This window comes from Phocoena sinus, chromosome 3 (genome assembly GCF_008692025.1).
Source record: "Phocoena sinus isolate mPhoSin1 chromosome 3, mPhoSin1.pri, whole genome shotgun sequence".
In the NCBI taxonomy this organism is placed as follows: domain Eukaryota; kingdom Metazoa; phylum Chordata; class Mammalia; order Artiodactyla; family Phocoenidae; genus Phocoena; species Phocoena sinus.
This window is the reverse complement of record NC_045765.1, coordinates 161,905,291-161,928,339: the sequence shown is the minus strand read 5'-3', so window position 1 is coordinate 161,928,339 and position 23,049 is coordinate 161,905,291. Positions and strand designations below refer to the sequence as shown.

The 23,049-nt window shown below is 47.5% G+C and overlaps 1 protein-coding gene across 6 annotated transcripts in view; it reads left to right on the top strand.

Moving 5' to 3' along the window:
* TRIO (trio Rho guanine nucleotide exchange factor) overlaps positions 1-23,049 on the top strand; it is a 374,356-nt gene that overhangs the window by 198,970 nt on the left and 152,337 nt on the right. For all 6 annotated transcript variants that reach the window (XM_032626733.1, XM_032626732.1, XM_032626734.1 and 3 more), the window contains 2 exons: positions 5,186-5,308; positions 16,804-16,995. In XM_032626733.1, the coding sequence (XP_032482624.1) occupies positions 5,186-5,308; positions 16,804-16,995 (315 nt within the window). The remainder of the gene's footprint in view (positions 1-5,185; positions 5,309-16,803; positions 16,996-23,049) is intronic.

The window sequence follows — 23,049 nt, the reverse complement described above, 5'->3', positions numbered from 1 at the left end:
GGTATCGTGGAAGACAGTCTCTTTCCACGGGCTGGAGTGGGTGGGGATGGTCAGGCGACGATGCGAGCGATGGGGGCAGCAGTTGAAGCTTCTCTCGCTTGCCCGTCGCTCACCTCCTGCTGTGTGGCCTGGGTCTTAACAGGGTGGAGGCCCCCTGACTTAGAGGGAACTCTCATTATTGTGACAGAAAACACTGATTCCCTAGGCCTCGTCTCTTTACAACGGTAGCTAAAATTGACAGATGTTTGTATGTTTTCCCTGAATACCGTTTGCATCCAAAGTTCCCAGCAAAACTAGATAAGCTTAATGTGCTCCTGGTGGTTTTATGTCAGAGGTCTGGTCTAGCTTTTACAAACAGTAAATCTTAGCGCTGGAACTCTAATGTTAGAAATACTTTAAAGGTTTTCATGTAGTATTTACATTTCATATAGTAACACAATATAATGAGAGGTAGGAGCCTATGTTCGGATTCTTGAAGTCCTGTGTTTGTTTCTCTTTTTAACGAGGTGTTCTTTCCCGGGCTCTTAACTTTCCTGAGCATCCAGTTCTTGCTTAATAGAGATAATAATAAAAGTCTACTGTCTTCTTTGTAGCCCTTGGGACAAATATGTTTTGGAATTAAGAATCTCTCAGAGTTGAGAAAGAGAACAACAGTGTGTATACACCGTGATACACACTCTGGTGAGGTCTGGGCAGCCCCCCATCATCAAGCACATGGAGATTTCTGCAGCCAAACGTTCAAGGACCCACACCAAAGGGATCAATAAAGACTGTTAGTAGCCTCAGGTCAGGTCTTAATCGTCAGTGACTTTTTCTGACCAAGTTTTGAAAAAATATTCGGAATTTCAGAGCTGTTTTTAGCTTTTTGTGGATAAGGGGTTATGGACCTGTATTGCCCTCCCAAGCACAGCACAGAATAATCTCTCAATAGATGATGCCAGAGACAATGACACGGTGCATGGTGATGACAGAAGGCTGTTCTAGTAAGTATTTGAAATAAATACCTCCGCACTTTCAAGGGAAAATGTCATTGCATTGGTCTTTATATTGCATGCTGTTGACACATAGGCCCTTGAGAATGTCTCCTCTCTGACAAGGGTTTAGTATTTAGTTGTAAGTTCTTAAATAGTAATTACTTAGAAATATTAATCCACAAAACATAGTGAATATTAGGTAGTAGGGGCTTATGGCAGAAAATTACTTTAGGGATTGTATGGGATGGCCAGACTCGGCCACGTGAGTGAGGATAGAAAAGGCAACAGTGGCCAGTTCCCGAGACGTGTGGTCCAGGCGTGGTGTTGTTTGCTGGTTCACCTCCCCCCGCTTTGCTCTCTATTATAATAGTGTCACTTACCCAATAGCCTGAACTGTTCTGAAGCAAATCAGCTCTTTCCTTCCTCAGTTTGCCACCTGTGTGCCAGCTCTGCTGACTTGAAGAGGCAGTGGAGACTAGAGGTTAAGAGAATGGACCCTGCTTCCTGGGTCCAGGTCCACAGGCTGGCTCTTCCACTTGGTAGCCGTTGGTCCTGCGTCTTCACGTATGAAACAGAGGCACGATGTGCCCCCATCCAGCTCTCCATGAGGACTGGCGGTGTAGTGTACGTCAGGGCCGGCTTCAGTAGCAGGCGCTCAGACAGCAGCGCAATTATTCGTTCATACTGCCGTGGTCACGTTCGATCTTATAATTACATCACAAGTAGGGAGCTAAGCAATCTGAGGTTTTCTGCACAGCTGACATTTTGACTTAGATGCTGAGAAGAGTTATCTGTGTTTTGAGTCTTGGCGGCTCACTTTGGAGCGACCTTGACCTTGGGGCTATCATGGTGCCTGTTAGAGGACACTGTACAGAGGAACAAGCTTGCTCCACATCCCCCAAACAAGGAGGGGGCGCTGTTGGCCTCCCAGCCTTGCTCTTCTGCCTGTGAACCAGGTGCCCGTGGGAAGGACTGGCTTTTGCCCTTTTTCCTCGAGCCGGCTGCAGAGAGCAAGTTGTTGTTCAGGTGAAGGTCACAAGGCAGGGAGAGGGCAGCTGCCACCACAGCTGAGTCAGGGAGGGGGCCGGCTGGACTAGCTTGATGGAGCCCCTGGCCTGCAAATATTTTTATGTTTTAAATGGAAAGGTTCCACAAGCTTGTCTTTCAAATGCTCCTTGGGCAGGTACGTTCATTCGGGATTCCTTGGCGATCTGGGAAACATTCTCAGACTTAATGAGAAGCAAAAGCCTCGTGGGGAAGTTTGGTTTTGAGTATGAGCTAGATCTCACAGTTGTCTGCGACTGTTTTTAAAAAGTGCTTGGAATTTGTAGTCTTCTTTGAATTACTTTCATGTTTGTTGGAAATATAATTTCACTTGGTATTTATAATTCTGTGAAAAGGAACCACTAATAAAAGAAAAATTGTAACCCATTTGTAACCCTGGGTGATTGGTTCATAATAGCTTTTATTTCCAATTTATGCTTTCTGAAGCAACTTTTCTTGGGCTTGAAAAAACAAATTCTTATTTTTTAAAAAAGACTGTGTTTTGCTCCCTCCAGCTCTTTCTACCAAATAGTGTTTGTCTTTTACTTTTTGAAATTGTGCCCTTACTTCAAGTCTGTATTGAGTCATCAGTACTCATCAGGTTTGCTGTTTACCAAACCTCGATTTTTCTTTTTACACTGTGTTGGGGAGTATACAGCAGATACTATAGCTTTAGTTTAAAAAAAGTGTCTCCTAGTCTTTCATGCAGATCTGATAGGGAAGTGGACAGTGGCATAGATGTACTTACGTATCTCTCAACTCTTTTCAAGCTTAATATACTTGATCCTAGTCTTCTGCCTGGTGCTGGCCTCATACCGAAAGGCACATTCCATTAACTGTATCCATTCTTTGAAGTTGAGACATCTTGAAATTATCATTGGGTATTTCTTTACGAGTGAGACAGGACCTGTGTTCTGTAATACGTAGTAAGAGACTGTCATATAAACAGCAGCTTGATATCAGGTGGTGAATGTGGTATTACCTACTAATGGTGATACTGAAGGTCTCTCTCTCTCTTTTTAATCTGAAGAAAGAAAAATAATATACTTAAGTGCACTGGTTAAAAAGCAATGGAATATTCATAGCCTGTGCTACCAAAAAGCTTGATATTAGATGGAAGCTGTCTCTGGTGACAGTTTGTGGGTGGGGCTGGCTTGTGTGCTCTATACCTGCCACGCCAGGATATTAAGGTGCTTGACAACTCACAGGCCCCCATTATTATCCCCACTGAGCAGGCGGGAAGCTGCGGCTCAGAAGGGCTACCCCGCGTCTGTGGGGCAGGGGGCTAGAAATGAAAGGTAAAGAGGGAGCTTTCAGAAGGGCTGGGAGGTGGACAGACAGAAGACAAATGGATCCAGTAGGAATCACTTTGATAGTGTGACCCCGGGTGACTGGAAGAGCATGGTGTTGACAGAGAGGTTCAGAAATGAACTATGGTAATAAGGTAAGCGTGTGTCTGTAGCCTGAGCAGCCGCTGCGCTGCGCGAGGCTTGACCTCCGTACCCCACCCTGTCCTCCCACATGCGCGCGTGGAGGGAGAGAGAGAGAGAGAGAGAGAGAGAGAGAGACACACACACACACACACACACACACACACACACACACACACACACACACACACACACACACCCCTGCTCATTCTACAAGGCTCTTTACAGAGGACCACCAGGGATTTATTCAGGTTCGTGAGCCATTTTATTTACACGCATTACTGACTTTGCTAAGCCCTATGCAGAAAGGACCATCAGTCAGACCAGAAGATGACTGGTGTGGAGCAGAAGAGGACAAGTCCGGCTGTCCCTGGACAGGCCTTTAGCCTCTTTTTATCTAGATGTCTGTCAGCGCAACTGATCTCTCAGTGGTGGAGGTAACAAAGGGCAAGGGATCACTTTCGTATCAGTGAACCTCAAATTAACGCCCCTTTTATTTATTTACTTTAACTGAAATATAGTTGGCATGCACTGTTAGGTTAGTGTCAGGTGTACTCTGTAGTGACTTGGCATTTGCATACATTGTGAAACAATCACCAGGTAAATTTAGTACCCAGCTGTCCACACACAGTTATTGCAGTATTATCCACTGTCTTCCCCAAGCTGTGCATTGCATTCCCCACCCTAAGGCCCCCTTAATTTTGCAGTTAGTGGAGGGCTGTGACTGGGCCCCTTCCAGGTTGCCCTCTAGACCACTGTCCTAGCTGTGCGGCTCCAGGCAGATCTTTAGTCCAAGATTGTTTTGATCTGCATCCTTAGTTACCATGGCTACTAATTGCAGAATCCGAGGTGGCCTTCAGTACTTTGCAACACATGAACAAATGTCTTCAGATATTCAAATATCTTTTAAGGAAAGTTTCTGGCTAAAGACGTCACTGGCTTAGTTTTTGGCTGGTTATCCCCTCTCCATCAGAAAGAGACGAATGTGTATTTGATGTAGTCTTAAATATGTTGTTTGATGATGTTGGCGTTTTGCAACTTCTCAAGTACAGTAGCCAGTGAACTACTCAGCCCCAGCTGTGACTTAAAAACGTTGGGTTGCCCTGCTTTACTTTTACTCTTTTTCTTTAGTGTGGTGGATTTCAGCTAGCAAGAACTCTTATGTATTTAAGTTCATGGAACGTTTAGCTTTCATAACAGCTTAGTTTATAGAATAAATTATCCTCGAAGACCAGGACAGAGGCATTTAGCTGTTTTGTTTTCTTGGGTTTTACTTACATGTTTCAAGTCTTTCAGAAGAGACAGAAAAACATGAACTCTGTAGTTAAACTTCAATTGTCTGAGTTGTGAAGCTTTGAGCCTTATAAAAATGTTAAGTTAAATTGCTCCTCTGTGACTTGGCTACCACTATCTCACACAAAACCCAGGCAGTTTTGTTGGCTCAGTCATGCATAAACTGAGGTGAGATTTAATTTAATCATTAGTGCATGTAATATTTATACATAGACAGACTTGCACTATTAAAGTAAGAGCTGATTAAAATCGTGGTAAGAAAGTGGACAGAAGATGTAATTCTCAACGTGTTAGATTACTGTCCGGTTGCTCCCAATTTTTTTTCTCCCTTGTTTCTTGTTTCTTATAGAGTTTAGATAAGAGACTGTATCGTTAATGGATAGCCCTAAAACTGATGGAGGCAGGCATGGTTTTTATGGCATGTATATCTGTATTTCATTGTAGGTGCTGGACTGGATTGAGAACCATGGAGAAGCATTTCTGAGCAAACATACAGGTGTGGGGAAATCTCTGCATCGGGCCAGAGCTTTGCAGAAACGTCATGAAGATTTTGAAGAAGTAGCACAGGTAAAACAATGGCTTTTACTATTTTCTTCCATAAATACCTATGTGGTTGGTTTTGAATTACAGTTTTAACCCCATCTCTGTTGACTTAGCTTTAATGACGTAGGTTTGAAGGTGATTCAGAGATAATGCTCAGATTTCAGATGAAGCTGTCATGGCCTGGCCGAAAGATGGTTTAGACTGTTGACCCTTTCATAAATGTGAAGTTCTTGAAACAGAAAAGTGTCTTGGATATTTTTGCCATAGTTATGGTACAAGTGTCTGTTGACTAGTTTGTAAAATTCCAGCTCATAATCAGGGAATAACAGTCCTTGAATTTCTGTAATGATGGGCCAGCATTTCTTTTCCCTTTTCTATTTCTTTTAAAGTCATGTGCTTCAGAAACAGGAGGCAGGGGTGTGGTGTGTTAAGAGCATGAGATTTGTGGAGTTGGAATGTTGGCTGTAATGCTCACCAGCTGTGTGGCTTTGGAAAAGTCTCTTAACCTTTCTGAGGTTAACTTTTTTACCTGAAAAGTAGGCACAGTGAGGGCTGCTGGAGAGGAAGTAAGGTGTGTGTGATAGTGTCATGTATGGCATCTCGCCCAGCTCTTTCCCACATTGGTAAATGTGCCTTTCATTTAGTTTTGTGTTTTGAAGGAGGAGTGAAGGAGGGAGAGATTACCATGCCATGATATATATGTGGAAGCTGTAGGAGCTAGGGTAAAGGTTGTTTTAAAAAGAAATTGTAGGATGAATCCAAACTGAGACACATAATGGTAAAACGGAGGAACACCAAAGGCAGAGTCTCAACAAGGAGAGAGAAATAACAAAATCACAACCGTGAGAATGACTCTTAGCTGACTTCTCACCAGTAACTGCAGATTCTGGAAGACAGTGGGATGGAGACCTGAGGGAAAGGAACTCTGAACCCGGAATTCCACACCCAGTGGAGCTATCATTCAACAGTGAGAATAAAATATAGACCAAGACCAAGAGAGTTTACCATTCACTTACTTACAGGAGACCTGAAGTGTGTAGTTTAGTCAGAATAATGGAAGCACCCACTGTAATTTGAACTCCACGAGTGCAAGGATTTTGTGTTGTTCACTTCTCTGTCACTAGCGCCTAGAACAAGGCTGGCGTGGTGCAGCTAAGCGTCCAGCAGTATTTGTTGAATGAGTTAATTTAATGAATAAAAAGGAAATATGAGAAGAAAGGCTTGAGGTCAATAACGAGCACAGAAATTGGTAAATACGTTTGTAAATCAAAGGATTGACCATTTAGACACAAGACGGTAGAATTGGGTGGTAGTTAAAAACAAGACGGAGCAAAGCCCCGGAGCACTTGAACACAGAAGGTGGAGAGGTGTCCTGACGAGGTTGGCAGGAGGTGTTGCTTATCTTAGGTTTGTAAAGACAGGGGTGCGTGTGAGTGTTCTTGAATGACTACTAAATGCGGGGATAGAAAACACCGCTTCCCATAAGTATAAAAAGAAAAGAAATACAGAAAACCAGATAAGTAAAAACTCAGGAAAATGGGTCTAGTGGAAGCAAAAGAAAGGAGAACAACAAAAATTATGTTGGAAATCACAAAATAAGATGTAGCAATTTGTCCCCAAATAGCAGTAATTACAGTAAATGCAAAATAGATTATACTTGTTAGAAGAAAGATTCTCTGATTGAATAGTTTTTTAAAAAATCATACTGTGTATTGTTTTCAAGGGGCAAACCTAAAACATAAATACCCAGGAATTTTGAAAGTATGTAAAGTGTTAGAAGATCCACCAGGCAAATATTAAGCAAATGAAAACTGGTATAGGAATATTGGTGTTAAGCAAATAGACTTGAAAGCATAAAAACGTCATTAGAAATAAAGAGAGCCTTCAATTATAAAAGGGGGAGTGTCAATATACATCTAACGATTTAGTCTCAAAATCTGTAATGCCAAAATAAGCAGGAGTGGGTGCGTCCATGGGTTTTACATGACAGAGGGTTCGGTTGTACCCTGGGTTTGTCAGGAAACTGATGTGAGATAGAGTCATGAGATAAGAAAGCAAACTGCACTTCAGTCCTGTTCAGGGAAAATGCCTTTAAAAAGTTACCTCCTTTAGGGCTTCCCCGGTGGCGGGCGCAGTGCTTGAGAGTCCGCCTGCCGATGCAGGGGACGCGGGTTCGTGCCCCGGTCTGGGAAGATCCCATGTGCCGTGGAGCGGCTGGGCCCGTGAGCCATGGCCGCTGAGCCTGCGCGTCCGAGACCTGTGCTCCGCAACGGGAGAGGCCACAACAGTGAGAGGCCCGCGTACCGCAAAAAAAAAACCCAAAAAAAACAGTTACTTCCTTTACACTGTAAAAGTCTCTGTATGTAAAGTTAAAGTGACACCCAGTCTCGTGCATTCTTGATCTTAGAAGCGGGATGGAAGAGGCTCCGTGTTCAGCGGCCTCGCCGCACCAGAATGGGTCTCTGGATTTCTCTTTTCTGCATTACGTGTGATGTCCCTACTTACGGTGCTGGAAAATATTTTGCCTTCCTCTCGTAGCAGAAGAAATGTGGAAGATGTGTTCCATCTCCCCTTGGTTTTTCCATAAGATAAGCTCCTGCTCTGTAGCCATGTGGTTTGAGGATGGATGTGAGATTTGGATCCTCTGAGCAAAGACTTCAGGCACCAAAGAATCTATAAGAGGTGGGACTGCAAACAACCAAACCCAGAGCAGGCTCCTGCCCCAAGTAGCAAGGTCACCCGTGACCGTGGGCTCGGTTCCAGTGTGAAGGCGCTGGCCTGCCGAGTGTCCTTGTGTGCGTCCAGCACCTGTTGACCCCTCCCTCTAACTCCTGTGGTGCCTTCTGTGACGACCCTCGCCCTATCTTTTCATAGTAATCTTCTTCAGATCTAAGATGACAATCAAAGCCGTCAACTCAGGGGCTCGGGGGGCAGCAAGAGGGAGACACTTTCTTTGTAGGGCACTTTTGCGTCTTGAGGTTTCTAGGGCGAGCCCCAGAGTGGAGGGAGGACTGCCTTTACCCCTGGTTCAGAGAAAGGCAGGGGCCTGTCAGCTTCCGCCGCTCCCCGGCCAGGTCTCACTGCTTTCTTATCATCTTTGGCATATTGACCCTGGGACTCTAAGGGGTACCTGACCCTCTTTTCCTTAAATTGAAAGTCCTTAAGCCCAAGTCTGAACTGTGCATGAAAAAACAAATACCTTAAACGTAAACACCTTCTGCTCACTTTGCAAACACCTGCACCCGGTTTCCCTCTCTCTGGTCTTCATATAATCACCAGTCATGTGCCAGGGGTTCATTCTGCCGCGGCCTGGGGAGCCACGCACAGACACCCAGCCTCCCCTCTCTGCGGGCCTCCCTCCTTTGCAAACCCCCCGGGGGCCAGGCTCTGAGCGCTCCGCCCTGGACCTGGCCGTGCGCTCATTTCCACCCCTTGCTGGGACCTGGCCCCTCACTTCTGGCCTCTTGGCCCAGCATCTCCAGCTTCTCCTTCTCTTCGTTCTTTTCCTTCTGGCATGAAGTGTTTATAGGCCCTCCCGTCACTTGGAGAATGTCGCTTGATGCTGGTGCATGTTTTAGATACCGTTGGTTCAGAGGGAGTGTTGTGCACTTTACCTCCGCATCGCCCCTGGCACCGGCAGTCCGGTTTCTGCGTCCCTGGCTGATAAAACTGTATCCAGGAGGCACACAGGGACGTGCCGCTGCCCGGAGTGGGCATTCAGCAGTCTGTCGTGGTTGGCTGTGAACGGGGACCAGCCCCTCATGTATGAGAAATCCCCTCCACTTGCCTCAGGGTGAAAGGCTCTGATCCTTTCTGTCCGCAGACACGCATCCAGCTCAGTGTGTGTCGTGTGACAGGGCCCGAGTGGTCCCTGATGGGGTTCTGGAGCCCGGTGCTCGCCGCCCGTGTACCTGCAGAAACTGCGCATCACGGACCCGCTTCAGGCTGGTTCTGAAAGGAACGTGCCCTGCCTCAGAGGACACCGGGGGGCCACCCTGGACCCCTCTATGATAAGAACAGATTAAACGTAGTAAGCTGGGAGGGGGCTATAGACCTGAAGAAATAGAGTGGGCTTCTCTCTCTAGCCCCCCACCCCAGCTTGTTTAATAAAGATTCTTTGAGGGGCGTAAGAGGGAGGAGGGTAGCATTATAAGCCAGGAGAGGTCTGTCCTGTGAAGTGGCTCCACAAGGAGCCGGGCTTTATTAAGACCACGTGCAGCGGATTCGGGCTAGACAGACAGCGGCCTGGGTATCGAGCCAGATTACACTCTGTGCTTGTAGCTTCATTCATGGAAAGCTGTCTGCCTCTTCCCAGAGAAGACAACATCAGTCTTGCTCTCGTGCAGGGGGCGAGGCCACTGGAGGGAATGCCTTCCCCACCTTTCCTTCTCTACCCTCCTGTCTTCGATTGCTTTCTGTCAAAACAAAGTATAATACAAGTCCTATGGCAGAGGGAGGTCTACGGTCATGCTTTAGATGTGTGTATGTTTTGGACAGAATGGCCTTTGGAGGCACCTTAAAAACAGGAACAGAGAGGCATCTTTAGTGCTTAATAAAGAGCCTTTTCTCATTTTCTGAAACATACTCACAAAGGTAAAACACATTTTGGGTTTAGGGAAAAGAAATTTCTTTTTCATAGTTAAGTTTAAGGTGAGTTAGTGTGTGTCTTGGGGTTGTGTCTTGAAGGGTCCTTTGTAAAATGAATTCTAAATTGTCTCTAGACAATCTTTAGTTTCAAGATATTGAATTAGCAGTTTATTTAATGAATTTTTCTTAAAGTCAGCGTCTTCAAAACATGACACGGTAAAGTAACATGACAGAGATTCAGAAACGAAGTGTCAAAAGTCTTACGGTTGAATTCATTTAAAACCTACTAAATATAGATTATTGTGTAGAGCGGTTCTAGTGTTCTGAGAAGGGGGAACCCGAAAAGAGCCTCTGTGTCCTGGTGGCAGCGAGCTGTGCAGGCCAGTGTGACTGCTGCAGGCCCTCGACTTTGCTGCGAGGCCCCTGGTCTCAGGCTGTTTCAGACACTGCTAGAGCCACATCAGGAAGCGTTGGACTGTTTCTGCACACGGTTCGGCAGACCCGAGAACCTCCTCGCGACTAATCTGAAGATCCATTCCTTCTTTATGTTGTACAGTGATTGTTGAGTAGATAGATCCTATCCAGTGACTCCATGCTGATGAATTTCTAGAGCGCGGCCACGTTGCACGTTCACGCAGGAGCTTTAAAAAAGAAATGAGCAATGCTTTCCACGTGAAGCTTTTTACAAATGACTGGGAAAGGAAGGTGCTCTTTGACAGTCACCTGCTCTCTTACCTTCTAAATAATTGTCCAAGTTTAACGTCCCTTTTTAGATTTAAAAAGCTATGAGTACAGCAGCCAGGAAAGCTGAGACAATTCTGGTTCGCGGAAGAAGCTGGTTTTGAGAGCACAGAAGATGTCTCTAATAGGAGTCAGTACATCTCTGGCATAGCATCTTCCCGTAGGTGCCTTCTCTCATGTCTGCTTGTCCCCTGGGATTCAAATCACCTTGCAAAGACGTAAACATCTCACAGTTGTTCTCCAGGAAGCCATTTCTGTCAGTAACTTTTTTTGTGTGCGATATAATTAACATATCTTCCAGGATAAAGAAGTGTGGCATTCGGGAGAGCAGGAGACCGTAACCATTCATTCTGGATTTTCAGAAGCTAATCAGGCCAATTCTCTAACCCCCGGGGTCTCTCCTGAGCTCATTCACCTTTTGCAGGGAGGATGCGCTGAGCACAGCACGAGGGCACTTTCGGCACACCTGAAATTCAGGCGTGACATGCTTGTGTTTTCCTCCTTTCCTAAGATCAAGAAAACCCATCTTCTTTTTTTTTTTAAACCAGTTTCTAAATATAGCCTCTGGCCATCTTGCGTAAGACCCAGGCTGTGGATGGTAGGGAGAGAAGGTCTGATCCTCCTTTGAAAGGCTCTTGTGTTTCTTGAGACCTAGGACATTGTGCAATTTTAATTTATTTCTCAAGAAAACAGGAAACTCTTTGGGCGCACCCCGGCCTGGCCCTACAGTATCTCCTTCAGTCCTCGCTGCAGGGGTTGGTACCCCACCCCATGGACCAGGAGCTGGGCCCCGGGGGAGATGCCCTGGGGACAGGGCAGTGGGTGGAAGAGGGGACTCCAGTCTCTTCAGACCCCAAAACAGCCTCCTTTGCTTGACACCTCCTCCCTGCTGTAAGTCTAAGATTGACTCAACCTTCCCTTCTGAGAGGACCGCTGGCCGAGGCCTTTGTTTCGGGGACAGTCCCAGCTCTCCTGACTGCTGGCTGAGTTTTTGCATCTCTTTGTCTCCGTGTTCTGGCTTATAAAGTAGAAGTGAAATCGTGTCCTTGTCACAAGGCTGCTTCGGGGCACAGAGCAAGTGCTCCAAAGCTAGTGTTTCTCATCCGTATGTTTATGAACACACGGGGATCCATTTCTTCCATGGCCAAAGGATCCAGGGTAGGTTCTGTGCACAGGGAGGCCTTGGCCTTGGGCTTCAGACAGGCCGCGGGCTAACCCTAGCTCCAGCAGCACCTACTGCTCTGCCGAGGGAGGGCCACGGAGACCTTCCTACTGGCTCAGGGTCTTCAAGCGTAAAATGAGAGGTGAGACAAAATGAGTGCTGTTTCATGTCCCAGATCATTCAGAAATGCACTTCTTCCTTTGGGACGTTGATTGTTGTAACTGTCTTTACCTGCTGGCCAAGAGGCGGAAAGCCTTCAGAATTGGCATGTGTTGGGAGGCTCTGTCACCTGCAGATCCACTTACTAAACTCGAGAGGGAAGCGGCTTCACGGCTGTAGTGACAATAGATGCGAGAACAGGACTCGGCTCTTAACAGGTGTGTACGTGCAGCGTACAGCGTGCTACGCTGTCTGTCCGTCCAGCACCGAGGCCCGGTCGTGCCTCTGCTCAGAGCTGCAGAGCACGGTCCTGGGAGGCCCCGCAGGGAAGCGTGGATCCCCATAAAGCCACCGTCCCCAGGAATGCCACCTCACTGTGCGGCCTCTGATGAGTGGAGGCCTCTGGGGGCAATGTGTATGCAGAACCTGCCCAGCAGGAACCTTGAGGCTGGTAGCTGCCCATCGTGAGGAGAGCTTTCTCTGTGGCCAGGGGCTGCGCTGAGGGGCCGGAGGCCAGTCTCCCCCGAGGGAAGAACTAGGTCAGGGGTCCGCAAGTGGTACCGGTCTGCGGGCTGTTAGGAACGGGAGGTGAGTGGAGGGCGGGCGAGCGAAGCTTCCTCTGCCGCCCGCATCGCTCGCATGACCGCCTGACCATCCTCCCTCCATCCCCCGGCCCCGTCCGTGGAAAAAGCATCTTCCACGAAACCGGTCCCTGGTGCCACAAAGGTTGGGGACCGCTGGACTAGGTGACAGAATCTGTGGACAGTGCTCAGGACCTGTTCCCTAGGTGAAGGCTGTTTTTTAAAAATCTGCTCTGTGTGTGTGTGTACATACATACACATCATATCTTTTTAATAAACTTTCTTAGACAACTTTTAGATGTACAGAAAAATGGTGGGGCTTCCCTGGTGGCGCAGTGGTTGAGAGTCCGCCTGCCGATGCAGGGGACATGGGTTCGTGCCCCGGTCCGGGAAGATCCCACATGCCGCGGAGCGGCTGGGCCCGTGAGCCATGGCCACTGAGCCTGCGCATCCGGAGTCTGTGCTCCGCAATGGGAGAGGCCACAGCAGTGAGAGGCCCGCGTACCACACACACACACACACACACACACACACACACACACACACAAATGGTGAAGATGATACAGAGAATTCTCATACCCTGCACCCAGTTTCCCCTGTTATCAAAACTCACACCGTTCATTAGTGCGGTACATTTGTTATCATTAATAAGCTAATATTGATCTCATATCATACTAATAATATATAATATTATACGAATGTAATATTGAACCGATACTGTTAGGATTAATAACTCATACTGCTGAACTGAAGTCCGTACTTCGTTCAGGTTTCCTTCGTTTCCCCCTGTTCGGGGCCCCATCCCGGATCCACGCTCCATGTGGTTGTGAGGCCCCCTGAGGCTCCTTGTGGCCCCGACATTTTCCGTCGCTCCTTTTTGTGTCGTCGTCGATGGCTTCCTTATCCCTCCCTCATCGTTACCGCATCGCTGTGATTCTCATTCCTAGTTTAACTCCTCCCTCGTCCGTCTGGCCACGAGGAGGGCTGATCCTATCCAGCCTGAGGCTGTGGGTCACCACGGCGACACCCAGGTACTGACGTGACAGTCTTTCTGTCCTGTCCTTCGGAATCTCCCAGGTGGTTTGATAATCTGCATGAAGGGCTTCTTGTCACCAAGTTACCGCTGGCCAGAGTCGTGCAGGACGGAGAGTGGACTTTTCTGAAAAGTGCTTTTGTGGTTCCAGAGCTCTTTTGAAGTGGGCAGGTGCACTGTCTGCTCTGCGCAGGAATCAGGACAGCTTAGCTTCCCAGCGGGTCATGGTGAATATATATATACAAAACCCTTTAACTGTGCTTTGAAGCTCTGCGGTCAGATCGGGAATGACTGTGCTTTTCAGATGAGGCCACGTAATTGAGTTCAAAGACTATGTAAAGTGCGCACATAGACATTTTCCGAGTCTGGCCATGTCGGTCAGTCTTGCGGGGTTCTTTGACGTCTCTCCCATCATTTCTAGGAGTTCTGAAGGATCCTTTGTTAGTAGTGCAGGACATTCTTGTGAGACTTGGATAGTACCAAGAAAGAAAAGTCCCCTGAAGATGGTTTTCCAGAGGGACAGGGAGAAGGGGGTGACTGTCAGCCCTGCAGTGTGTGAAGCAGGGCTGCATGAACCACCGTTGTGAGGGGTGAGCTGAACAGTACACTGGGTTGTTGAAAGCCCAGGCCCCTGAGGCAGACCGGGATGCGTCCCGCTTCACCACCTGCCGGCTTTGGCCTCTGAGTCTTGAGATTGGCCTCCTGTCCTCAGTCTTCTGACCTGTAAAAGGGGCGGTGGTTAGGATCAGACAGCTCAGTGTGGGGGAGGCCCTTAGACCCATGCCCAGTAGGTGCTCATGCCAGGGGCACACTTGGAGCAGGGAGCCATCAACCTATGCTGGTGACGAAGAGCAGAGCGCCCTCCAGCTGGTCTTTACTGTCACGTTTAAATCACCCGTCGACACTGTACCCCCTCAGAGCCTGCCCAGGATGGACCGCTCCACCCGACCCTACCCTGACGCTCGGGCCTCGCGTGCTCTTTAAGTGTGCGTCGGCATCATTTTTGAGATCACCTCATCCTTATCACACTGAATGTTACTCCGTTGTAAAATTTTTTTAAACTTGCAGAAAAGTTGGAAATACAGCACAGAGAACCTACCCCCCACGCTAAACCGTTGACTCGAGTGTGTGTTTCCTACCAACATCCTGCTATACAGCCATAATACCGCCATCAAAATCAGGAAATTAACACTGACACATGACTACCTTCTAACCCTCAGACCACGATGTCCTTCATAGCTAAGGGATCCAGTGTAGAACCACCTGTGACATTTAGTCGTCACATCTCTGAGTGTCCTTCAGTGTAGAGTCACTCCTTGGTCCTTCCTTAACTTCTGTGGCATGACATTTAGGAAAATCTGAGGCCCGTTGTTTTGGAGAATGCCCCTCACTTTGGGTTTGTTTGATGCTTCCTCATGCCTGTACTCTGGTTATACGTCTTTGGCAGGTGTATCCCGGGAGTGCTGCCGTGTCCTCCTAACTCCGTCCCTTCAAGGGTTGCACAGTTTAATCTGTCCTGTTATCTATGGTGTCCACTTTGATCCCTGGGTTAAGGTGGTGTCTGCCAGATGTCTCCGTTGTAAAGTGAGTCGTTCCCCCTTTGTAATTAGCAAGTTCTTTGTGGGGAGGTACTTTGAAATTCTGTAACTATGCCGTCCATCCTCCAGTTTTACTTTCTGTGTCAGTCGGGACTCCTGGTTTCCGATTGAGTGTATGGATTATCCTCCATCGCTGTCACTGTTCCCTCTGATGCTCAGATTGTCCCTCGTTTGGCCAGCATGCGCCTCCTCAAGCTGGCTTCTCTCTCCTGTCCACATTGTTCTTGGGCTTCTCCTTGCTTTGGGGCACGGTAAGATGTCACAGATTCATCTTGTACTTTGTCTCACCCCAACCCTGGAGCCCGCCATTTCTCCACGGAGCCCTGGTTCCCTCCAGAGCAGAATGGTGCTTACAAGTGGAGATCTTGGTACTACCCTGCTTAGTGCTGCTGGGCCATCACTGTTCCCAGGCCCTCTTGGTGGATGGGGGGCGGGGGAGGGACATGAGGGTACGTGCACACTTACACACGTGTCTCTTGAAAACCGTGAACTTACGTGGATCCTCCAGTTCCAGTCCAGTGTTGCAGGGTTGACACAAGTATTCTCCTTCTCCCTCTCATCATCCTGAGGCATTGGCTTATTAGTAGGTTAATACCCCTGGAGGTCACCAGTCTCGACCTGGGAGGCTTCCCAGTGCAGGGGCACCCCGTGCCCCATCAGGCTCGGACTTCCCACAGGGGCACCCTCGCACACCTGGGGCCACGCCCCGTCTCATCCATGAGGTGCCGACCCTGCTCGGCTGTGGGGCTGAAATGCTGGGGAAGGAGAAGGACGAAGGGCTCAGCCGGTGTCTCACGGGGAGCCGCATGCCTCTTCTGGGCTTCTCGGGGCCTGAATTCTGTTCTTTCCTGCACTGAGGTCCCCCACCCGGCTGGACTGCTCCCCGTTCCCGTCGGCAGCCCTCTGGCCAGCAGGTCCCTCGAACACTGTCGGGTCTCTAACAAACCTGTTGATTTGAGGAAGCCATTTGCAGCCTCGCTTATCAAGAATTAAAACAGAGTAATTTTCAGAGTATTTTAGACGCCCAATTGATACTCAGCTCTCAGCTCTTTAAAACTCTGGCTACTTTATAGCTATTGTAGTTATTATTTCCTTTTTCTTTAAAAAAACGTATCCCCCAAAGTAGAGGAAAGATAAGCACAGAATTACTGATAAGTAGAAACATGTGAAAAGAGGCAGCAGCCTATGTTTGTTTGCAACGTAACTTTTTCACTTGATCTTGGGGAATTATCCTAAAGCGGCATATCATACTGAAAGACACAAAACTGAAACTCTGCACTCTGTCATAAAACCAGGAGAAAAAGTGAGGTAGGCATTTGTGGCTACGCGCTGTCTTCTGGCTGCGTGGCAGCAAAAGGCCCAAAGCCCTTTATGAGTCACGAGATGGCCAGCAGCTGCCTACCAGATACCCCATCACTGCCTCAGACGGAAGGGCTTTGCCGTGAGGTTCAGAGTTTAACAGCCTCAAACGAGAATGGAAAAGGCTGCTCATGGAGATGTTCTGAACTCCTAAAATCATCTCTTCCCCTCCTCTTTCCTCTGTTTGATTTACAGAAAGGAACATCACACACTGACTCTGTTCCAGTGTATTATGGCTCCCAGCCTGGCCAGTTTGTCTTTTATTCACCTTCTGTGTCTCTGAATGTTCTCTTGCACAGAACACATACACCAATGCGGATAAATTACTAGAAGCAGCAGAACAGCTGGCTCAGACTGGGGAATGTGACCCGGAAGAGATCTATCAGGCCGCCCATCAGCTCGAGGACCGGATACAAGATTTTGTTCGGCGAGTTGAGCAGCGGAAGATCCTCCTGGACATGTCGGTGTCCTTTCACACCCACGTGAAAGAGGTGAGGCATCCGGAGGCAGAGACGGAGCCCCGTCTGGAAGGGCCTCTGGACTCCGAGGGAGGAATGAGGATGGGCGTGGTGTGAGAAAGTGGACCAGAGGTGGCCGTTTGCGCAGGTGGGGGCAGGGCTGGCCTCCTTGCTGGCCGTCCTCGCCACACGGGCACACGCGTGCCGTTGCAGGGGGTGGCATCTGCCGGGAGCAGACCTGTGAGGGAGGGCGTGGCTGGGAGCTGTGGACCAGGAGGGGAGCGGGGAAGACAGGAGCTGAAGGGGGTCCTTGGCGAGAGGCAGGGCACAGCCATTGTAGCAGAAATAGACGACCTGCCTTTTGGGCTCAGAGCTGTGGGACCTCCTTTCTGCCTGTTAGCCTGTCATGTGGCTGAAGTCCTGGCTGCCTTCTGATTTTATCAGGCTGTGCGGCTGCTCTCAGATACTCGCAGAAGTGCATTTTACATAATGTTGAATTTAAACGTAGCAAAGCCAGCACGGCCTTAATAATATCCACGTTACTGTCATAGGTATGCTGTTCTGATAAACTTGTCTCAGGATAAGAGGTAATGTGTTATTTGGTAAATGGAAAACACGTTGGTATTAATTATACCTTGCATATATGTTACTCTTGTGAAAACCATAGTCCAAGATAAAATAAAAATTAAAAAAAAGAAAATCATAGAAAGTTACAATTGAAGAAACTATTATGTAGCTTTTGAGATAGAAGGATTTATAATAAAAACTAAAGTTTTCGGTAGGACTACAAATTAAGATGTCGACTTACTACATCTTATTTCTAAGGTGAAAAAAATTCTCCACTTGACAGCTCTTTATAAGTTGGAAATGAGGGGCCCTTTTAGGTAATTTGAGATTGAGTACATGAAGGCGGTAGTAACAGGCTAGGAAGAAGGATCTGGGAGGAGTAAGACTCTGAGAGACACTTGGAAGGGGCCAGGCCTGGCTTGCCTTGTTTAAAGGCATCCAAGATCAGGAACCAATGAAATTGTTTAAAGGAAAAGAACTTCACTACCGGGTCCGGGATCTTGGGCAGTCAGTCCTCCACCAGCCCGTTTGTTTGACTTGAATGTTTGGCTTCAGGACAGCCGTCTTCACTTCCAACTCAAACTTCGTGAGCCCAGGAAGACAGTGTAGGGGGCATATTTGACAAATGGCCGGGACCCTGAGCAGCCCTTTCTGCAAAGGGGCTGGTGCTTTGTGGACCCTGGACAGTTGTCAGAATAGAAAACTGACAGGAGTGGCTTCTTTTCCTGGTTTAATAATGCCACCACTGAAAAAGACTTCACGGTGTTCACAAAGAGACTGTTTTTCCCAAGGAGACGACACGTTAAGTGGACATCGGTCCATGGCAGTTTCTGATTACGGGTGCATGTGTCACCAGTTCCCCACTCAGCTCGAACCAAGCCACAACCACTAACTCGTCTCCCTGGCTCTGCAGCCCTGCCACCAAGGCATATGAATTTGAGTGGGTCACACCCTTGCTTTTGAACCATCAGAGATTCTGTGTGTATCTGGAGCACCAGCCTGAATCACCTCATCCTCGTGATCTGGTCCCTGCAGTTATGTACTGCTTCCCTTCACTTCCCCAGGCAGATTCAGCTGTTCCCCCTGCACTCTAGAACTTTCTTTACACACACCTGTTACAGCACCTGTTTTGATATAGCTGTGTGTTACCCTCTCTTTCCCATCAGTACTCGTATGCCACCTCTTCTTTCTCTTACGCATTTTTACACCCTAGCCGAGAGGGAGAGAAGATGATGCCTGTGAAAAAGCAGGTTGTGCCTTTGTTCATTAAGCTGTGAGAGACAGAAAGCAGGCGAGGGGCTCTGGGCAGCCCGGACCTTCCCGAGGGAGGCGCGGTGGGTGGGTATGGGGGCTGGCGTTCCTTTTTCGGGCCGCAGGGAGCGCCGCGGGCCTGGAGGGGCCCAAGAGGAAGGACAGGCCGCCGGGCAGCGTTCACAGACTGAGCAGAGGGGAAGGGCAGCAGTGGCGGCAGGCCTGGAGTCTGGAGATGAGAGCCAGTGCTTGTATCCTGATGTTTGTCTGTGTCACAGGCCTTAGGAATATTCTTTAGCAGGATTCACGAAGATTTAACTTGCAGTTAGGACAGAGAGAGGCTCTTTCCATGAAGCGTTATGTATGACTTTCCAGCTTTGTTATGCTTCTCCAAAAGCAGGCGTTAAAGGAAACTAGAAGGAAAGCCGTTTACGAAAGCTGCTCTCCGGAGGCTATGTTTGGGTTCACTGGTTTTTGTAACAGCAGCAGCATTTCTAAGGAAAAATCTTACAGTAGAAGCATTCCAGTTAGTAAACTATGGAGTCTGTTTTGTCACTAGGCTTGGAAATTTATGGAAAAGTGAAAATACATTTTGTTTTCTCGACTTACGCTGTAGGAACTTCTAGTATATGTGAAGTTTGTAGACTGAGGAGAGCTTAAAGCTGCTTTGAAGGTTAAGTGGTTCACCTTCACAACTGGAGAATTGTCAGTCCATCATTCTTTCCTTTTTATATGAAAGACCAGCACAGTAGCAGAGAAACTGGTATTTTACTGTGATTTGGTTCCTCTTAATCTCATGTGACCCCGAAGTGACCCGGGTCAGGGAAGGATTCGGTGACGGTTGGAGGCGGAGTACCAACATGCCCAGGTGACTGGGAGGGCAGGACTTGAGGGGAGCTGGCCACACACAGGCGTGGAATGTTTTCTGATTCTTCCCCTCATGTGCTTGGACTCCATTTTTAGCCTCAGCCATTTTCTCGGTAGATTTATTTTTTCCTGACCAGCCCCAGAATCTTCCTCGCTTTCCTTTCTCTGGGCTGCACAAATGCCCTCCGACCCACCAGGATACTTGGTAGGTTTAATGCAGGAAGGGACGGCTTCTTCAGTTGCTGTGTTTTGAAACTTGTTATTGAAAGAAAACTTCATTTAGAACAAATTTCATTATGTGTTTTGAAACCAAATTAACTCCTTTTTTTAAAAAAAGTATTTTATTATTATTATTTCTTTATTTTTTTGGCCGGACTGTGCAGGCTGCGGGATCTTCGTTCCCCAGCCAGGGATCGAACCCGAGCCCCTTGGAGTGGAAGTGCGGAGTCCTAACCACTGGACCGCCAAGGGAGTTCCTAAACAAAATTAAATGTGAGAGAAGGGCCAAGAGGAGGAAATCATGCTAATTAAATGTGTGTTTGCATCAAGTCACTAAGTATTTTAGCATACCAGATGAATGAAAAAGTGCTAGAAGATTTAAGTTAGCAGAATTAATTTTCTCAAGCAGATCATACAATTTCAAATTACTTGGAGGGAGATAGAAAAAGCAAGTGGCCTTTTTCATTCAGGCAAATACGTGAAGCTTTTTAGAAGTTAACTGTCAAAGGCTCTGCTGACGCGGAGGTTAACCTTCCTCGCTCCCAGATGTTCGGCAGTGGTTTTAAGACTCACTTTTTCCGGAGAGTAGCCCTCTAGCCCTCTCTTTTTTGCAGTAAATTTCTGGCTCTCTGAGGAGCAAGTAATACAAAGGTGATCTGATTAACAACCAACTTTGAAAAGGTGCCAGGTCAAGGTGATATCTGCTCAGTGTTGACTCGGAAATTGTTTTTAAGAGTCACACCTGGGAGAAGGTTGGTGGTTCTAAGTCTCGTTGCAGACCAAGCACTGAGGTTCAGCATGGAGACCTTGGGCTCTACTCTCTTACCCCGGAGGACAGAACGCAGGTGCTCGTTCCCGGGAAGAGATAAGAAAGAGGAGCCCCCAGCTGACTCTTGAACAACATGGGTTTGAACTGCACCTGTCCACATACACGTGGACGTTTTTCAGTAGTAAAGTCTACAGCGCTACACGATCTGCGGGTATAGAATCGCAGGTGTGGAGGAACCTCGCACGCGGAGGGCTGACTGTAAATCCTACGTGGATTTTTGAATGTGCGGAGGGTCGGCGCCCCTAACCCCCGCTTTGTTCAAGGGTCATTTGAATTTTCACGTGGGTGGCAAATATTTTATACCTTGAGGTTGAATACAGAAGGTGGTCGATAGAGGTGTCAGCCCAATTTCACCCTTAAACCCAGATTTGGAAGCATCCTGGGACCCTTTCCTCTTTTTTCTTTTTCTCTAAAAGAATCCATGAGATGTTTAATCTCTCAGAAGACCCGAAGACTGCTAATCTGTCCTCTTTTTTTTTTTTTAATGTCTTTGAAATAGTACTGTAGTATTTAGAAGGAACGTTGACTTTATTTTAGGAGAGTTTTCGTCCTCCTGTATTTTGTCCTCCTGTATCCCTCTCTTCCCTTCAGTGTTTCTAGCATTTTATTCACCTCCATTCTGATCATAATTCTCCATTAGGCCTTTGTTACCTGTCCTCCTTTCCTTTTGAATGCTCTTTGCACCGTTTGTTAATTCGTTCATTTACTCTTTCACTTACTCCTCTCAAAGTGTCTCCCAAAGCCACCTGTAACATACGGGGAGGGGGTATAAAAATGAATGACCACTGGAAGAACATACTTCTGCTTCTGTGCATCACGTATTTTAGACATCTGTTGGTTTCTCTTGATAGAGGTTAAGCTACTTGAAGTCTGGAACCCTGTCTCCCTTGTCTTTGTAGCCTGCCTCCCAGACTTAGCAAATACTCAGTCAGCTTGTGGAACAAATGATGTCTATTTCTAGCCCATCATTCTGAGACTTAATGACAGAGGGACATAGTTCCATTTTCAAATATAGCAAAGGCATAATTATTTTCATCCATTCGTTCTCTTCAACTTCATTCTCAAAATTAGGTCCCGAGTTAATTGACAATTACCTTTGAAATGTGTGGGTTATTTGAGGCAACCAGGTGGTGACACTGAGTTCTCAGCCAGAGTTTATTTCTGGAATCGATTCCGTGGCCTTGAGCTGGTTTTTCTTCACTTGATTCCCAGAAACCATGGTTTCCCAGGAAAGATCATTCCCATTTGAATGAGGCTGTGATTCTTGCTGGGTTAAGTAAAGAAGCCTTTTGGTTCTGCTTCTGCAAACTTACACACTGAACTGGGACACATTTTTGTTTGGGGGTAATGCCTGGGAAAAGAGGAACCTTTCATTTTATTCAGAAGTCAAAAATAAAGGCATCCCAACCACCTGGAGATTTTTTGGTCACAGCATACCAGCCTGGCTTCATTTTTTTTTTTTTTTTTAACATCTTTATTGGAGTATAATTGCTTTACAATGGTGTGTTAGTTTCTGCTTTATAACAAAGTGAATCAGTTATACACATACATATGTTCCCATATCTCTTCCCTCTTGCATCTCCCTCCCTCCCACCCTCCCTATCCCACCCCTCTAGGTGGTCACAAAGCACTGAGCTGATCTCCCTGTGCTATGTGGCTGCTTCCTACTAGCTATCTATTTTACATTTGGTAGTGTATATATATCCATGCCACTCTCTCGCTTTGTCACAGCTTACCCTCCGCCCCCGCCCTGTGTCCTCAAGTGCATTCTCTAGTAGGTCTGCGTCTTTATTCCTGTCTTAACCCTAGGTTCTTCATGACATTTTTTTTTTCTTAAATTCCATATATATGTGTTAGCACACGGTATTTGTCTTTCTCTTTCTGACTTACTTCACTCTGTATGACAGACTCTAGGTCCATCCACCTCATTACAAATAGCTCAAGGCAGGCAGACCTCTCTCTTTACACTCGGCCAGCGCCCAGCTCTCCCCAGGGAGCAGGGAGAGCGCCATCCGGATCTTGCCCTGTAGTGGGTGCAGGGTTACAAGGAAGCGGGCTCACCGCTCCTCTCCTCCAGGTGCGGAGCTCCCCAGCTGCGTCTCCTGCCATCCTCACTGAGTTTGAAAACATACCCAGTGCCTTTTCAACCAGCCACCACTCAAAGGGCCCGGATTCCTTTTCTCTTCTTCCCCTGTGGAGCCGGAGAACCAACCAGTCAGGCATCTGCCGGGTGAACTAATTCAGGAAACTTGACTACAGGTAGCTGATGCTGCCCGTGTAGACCAGCTGCCCTCTGATGGATCTCGTGGTCATTGGCAGTCGTGATGCAGCCCCGTTCAGGACACCTAGCTTTC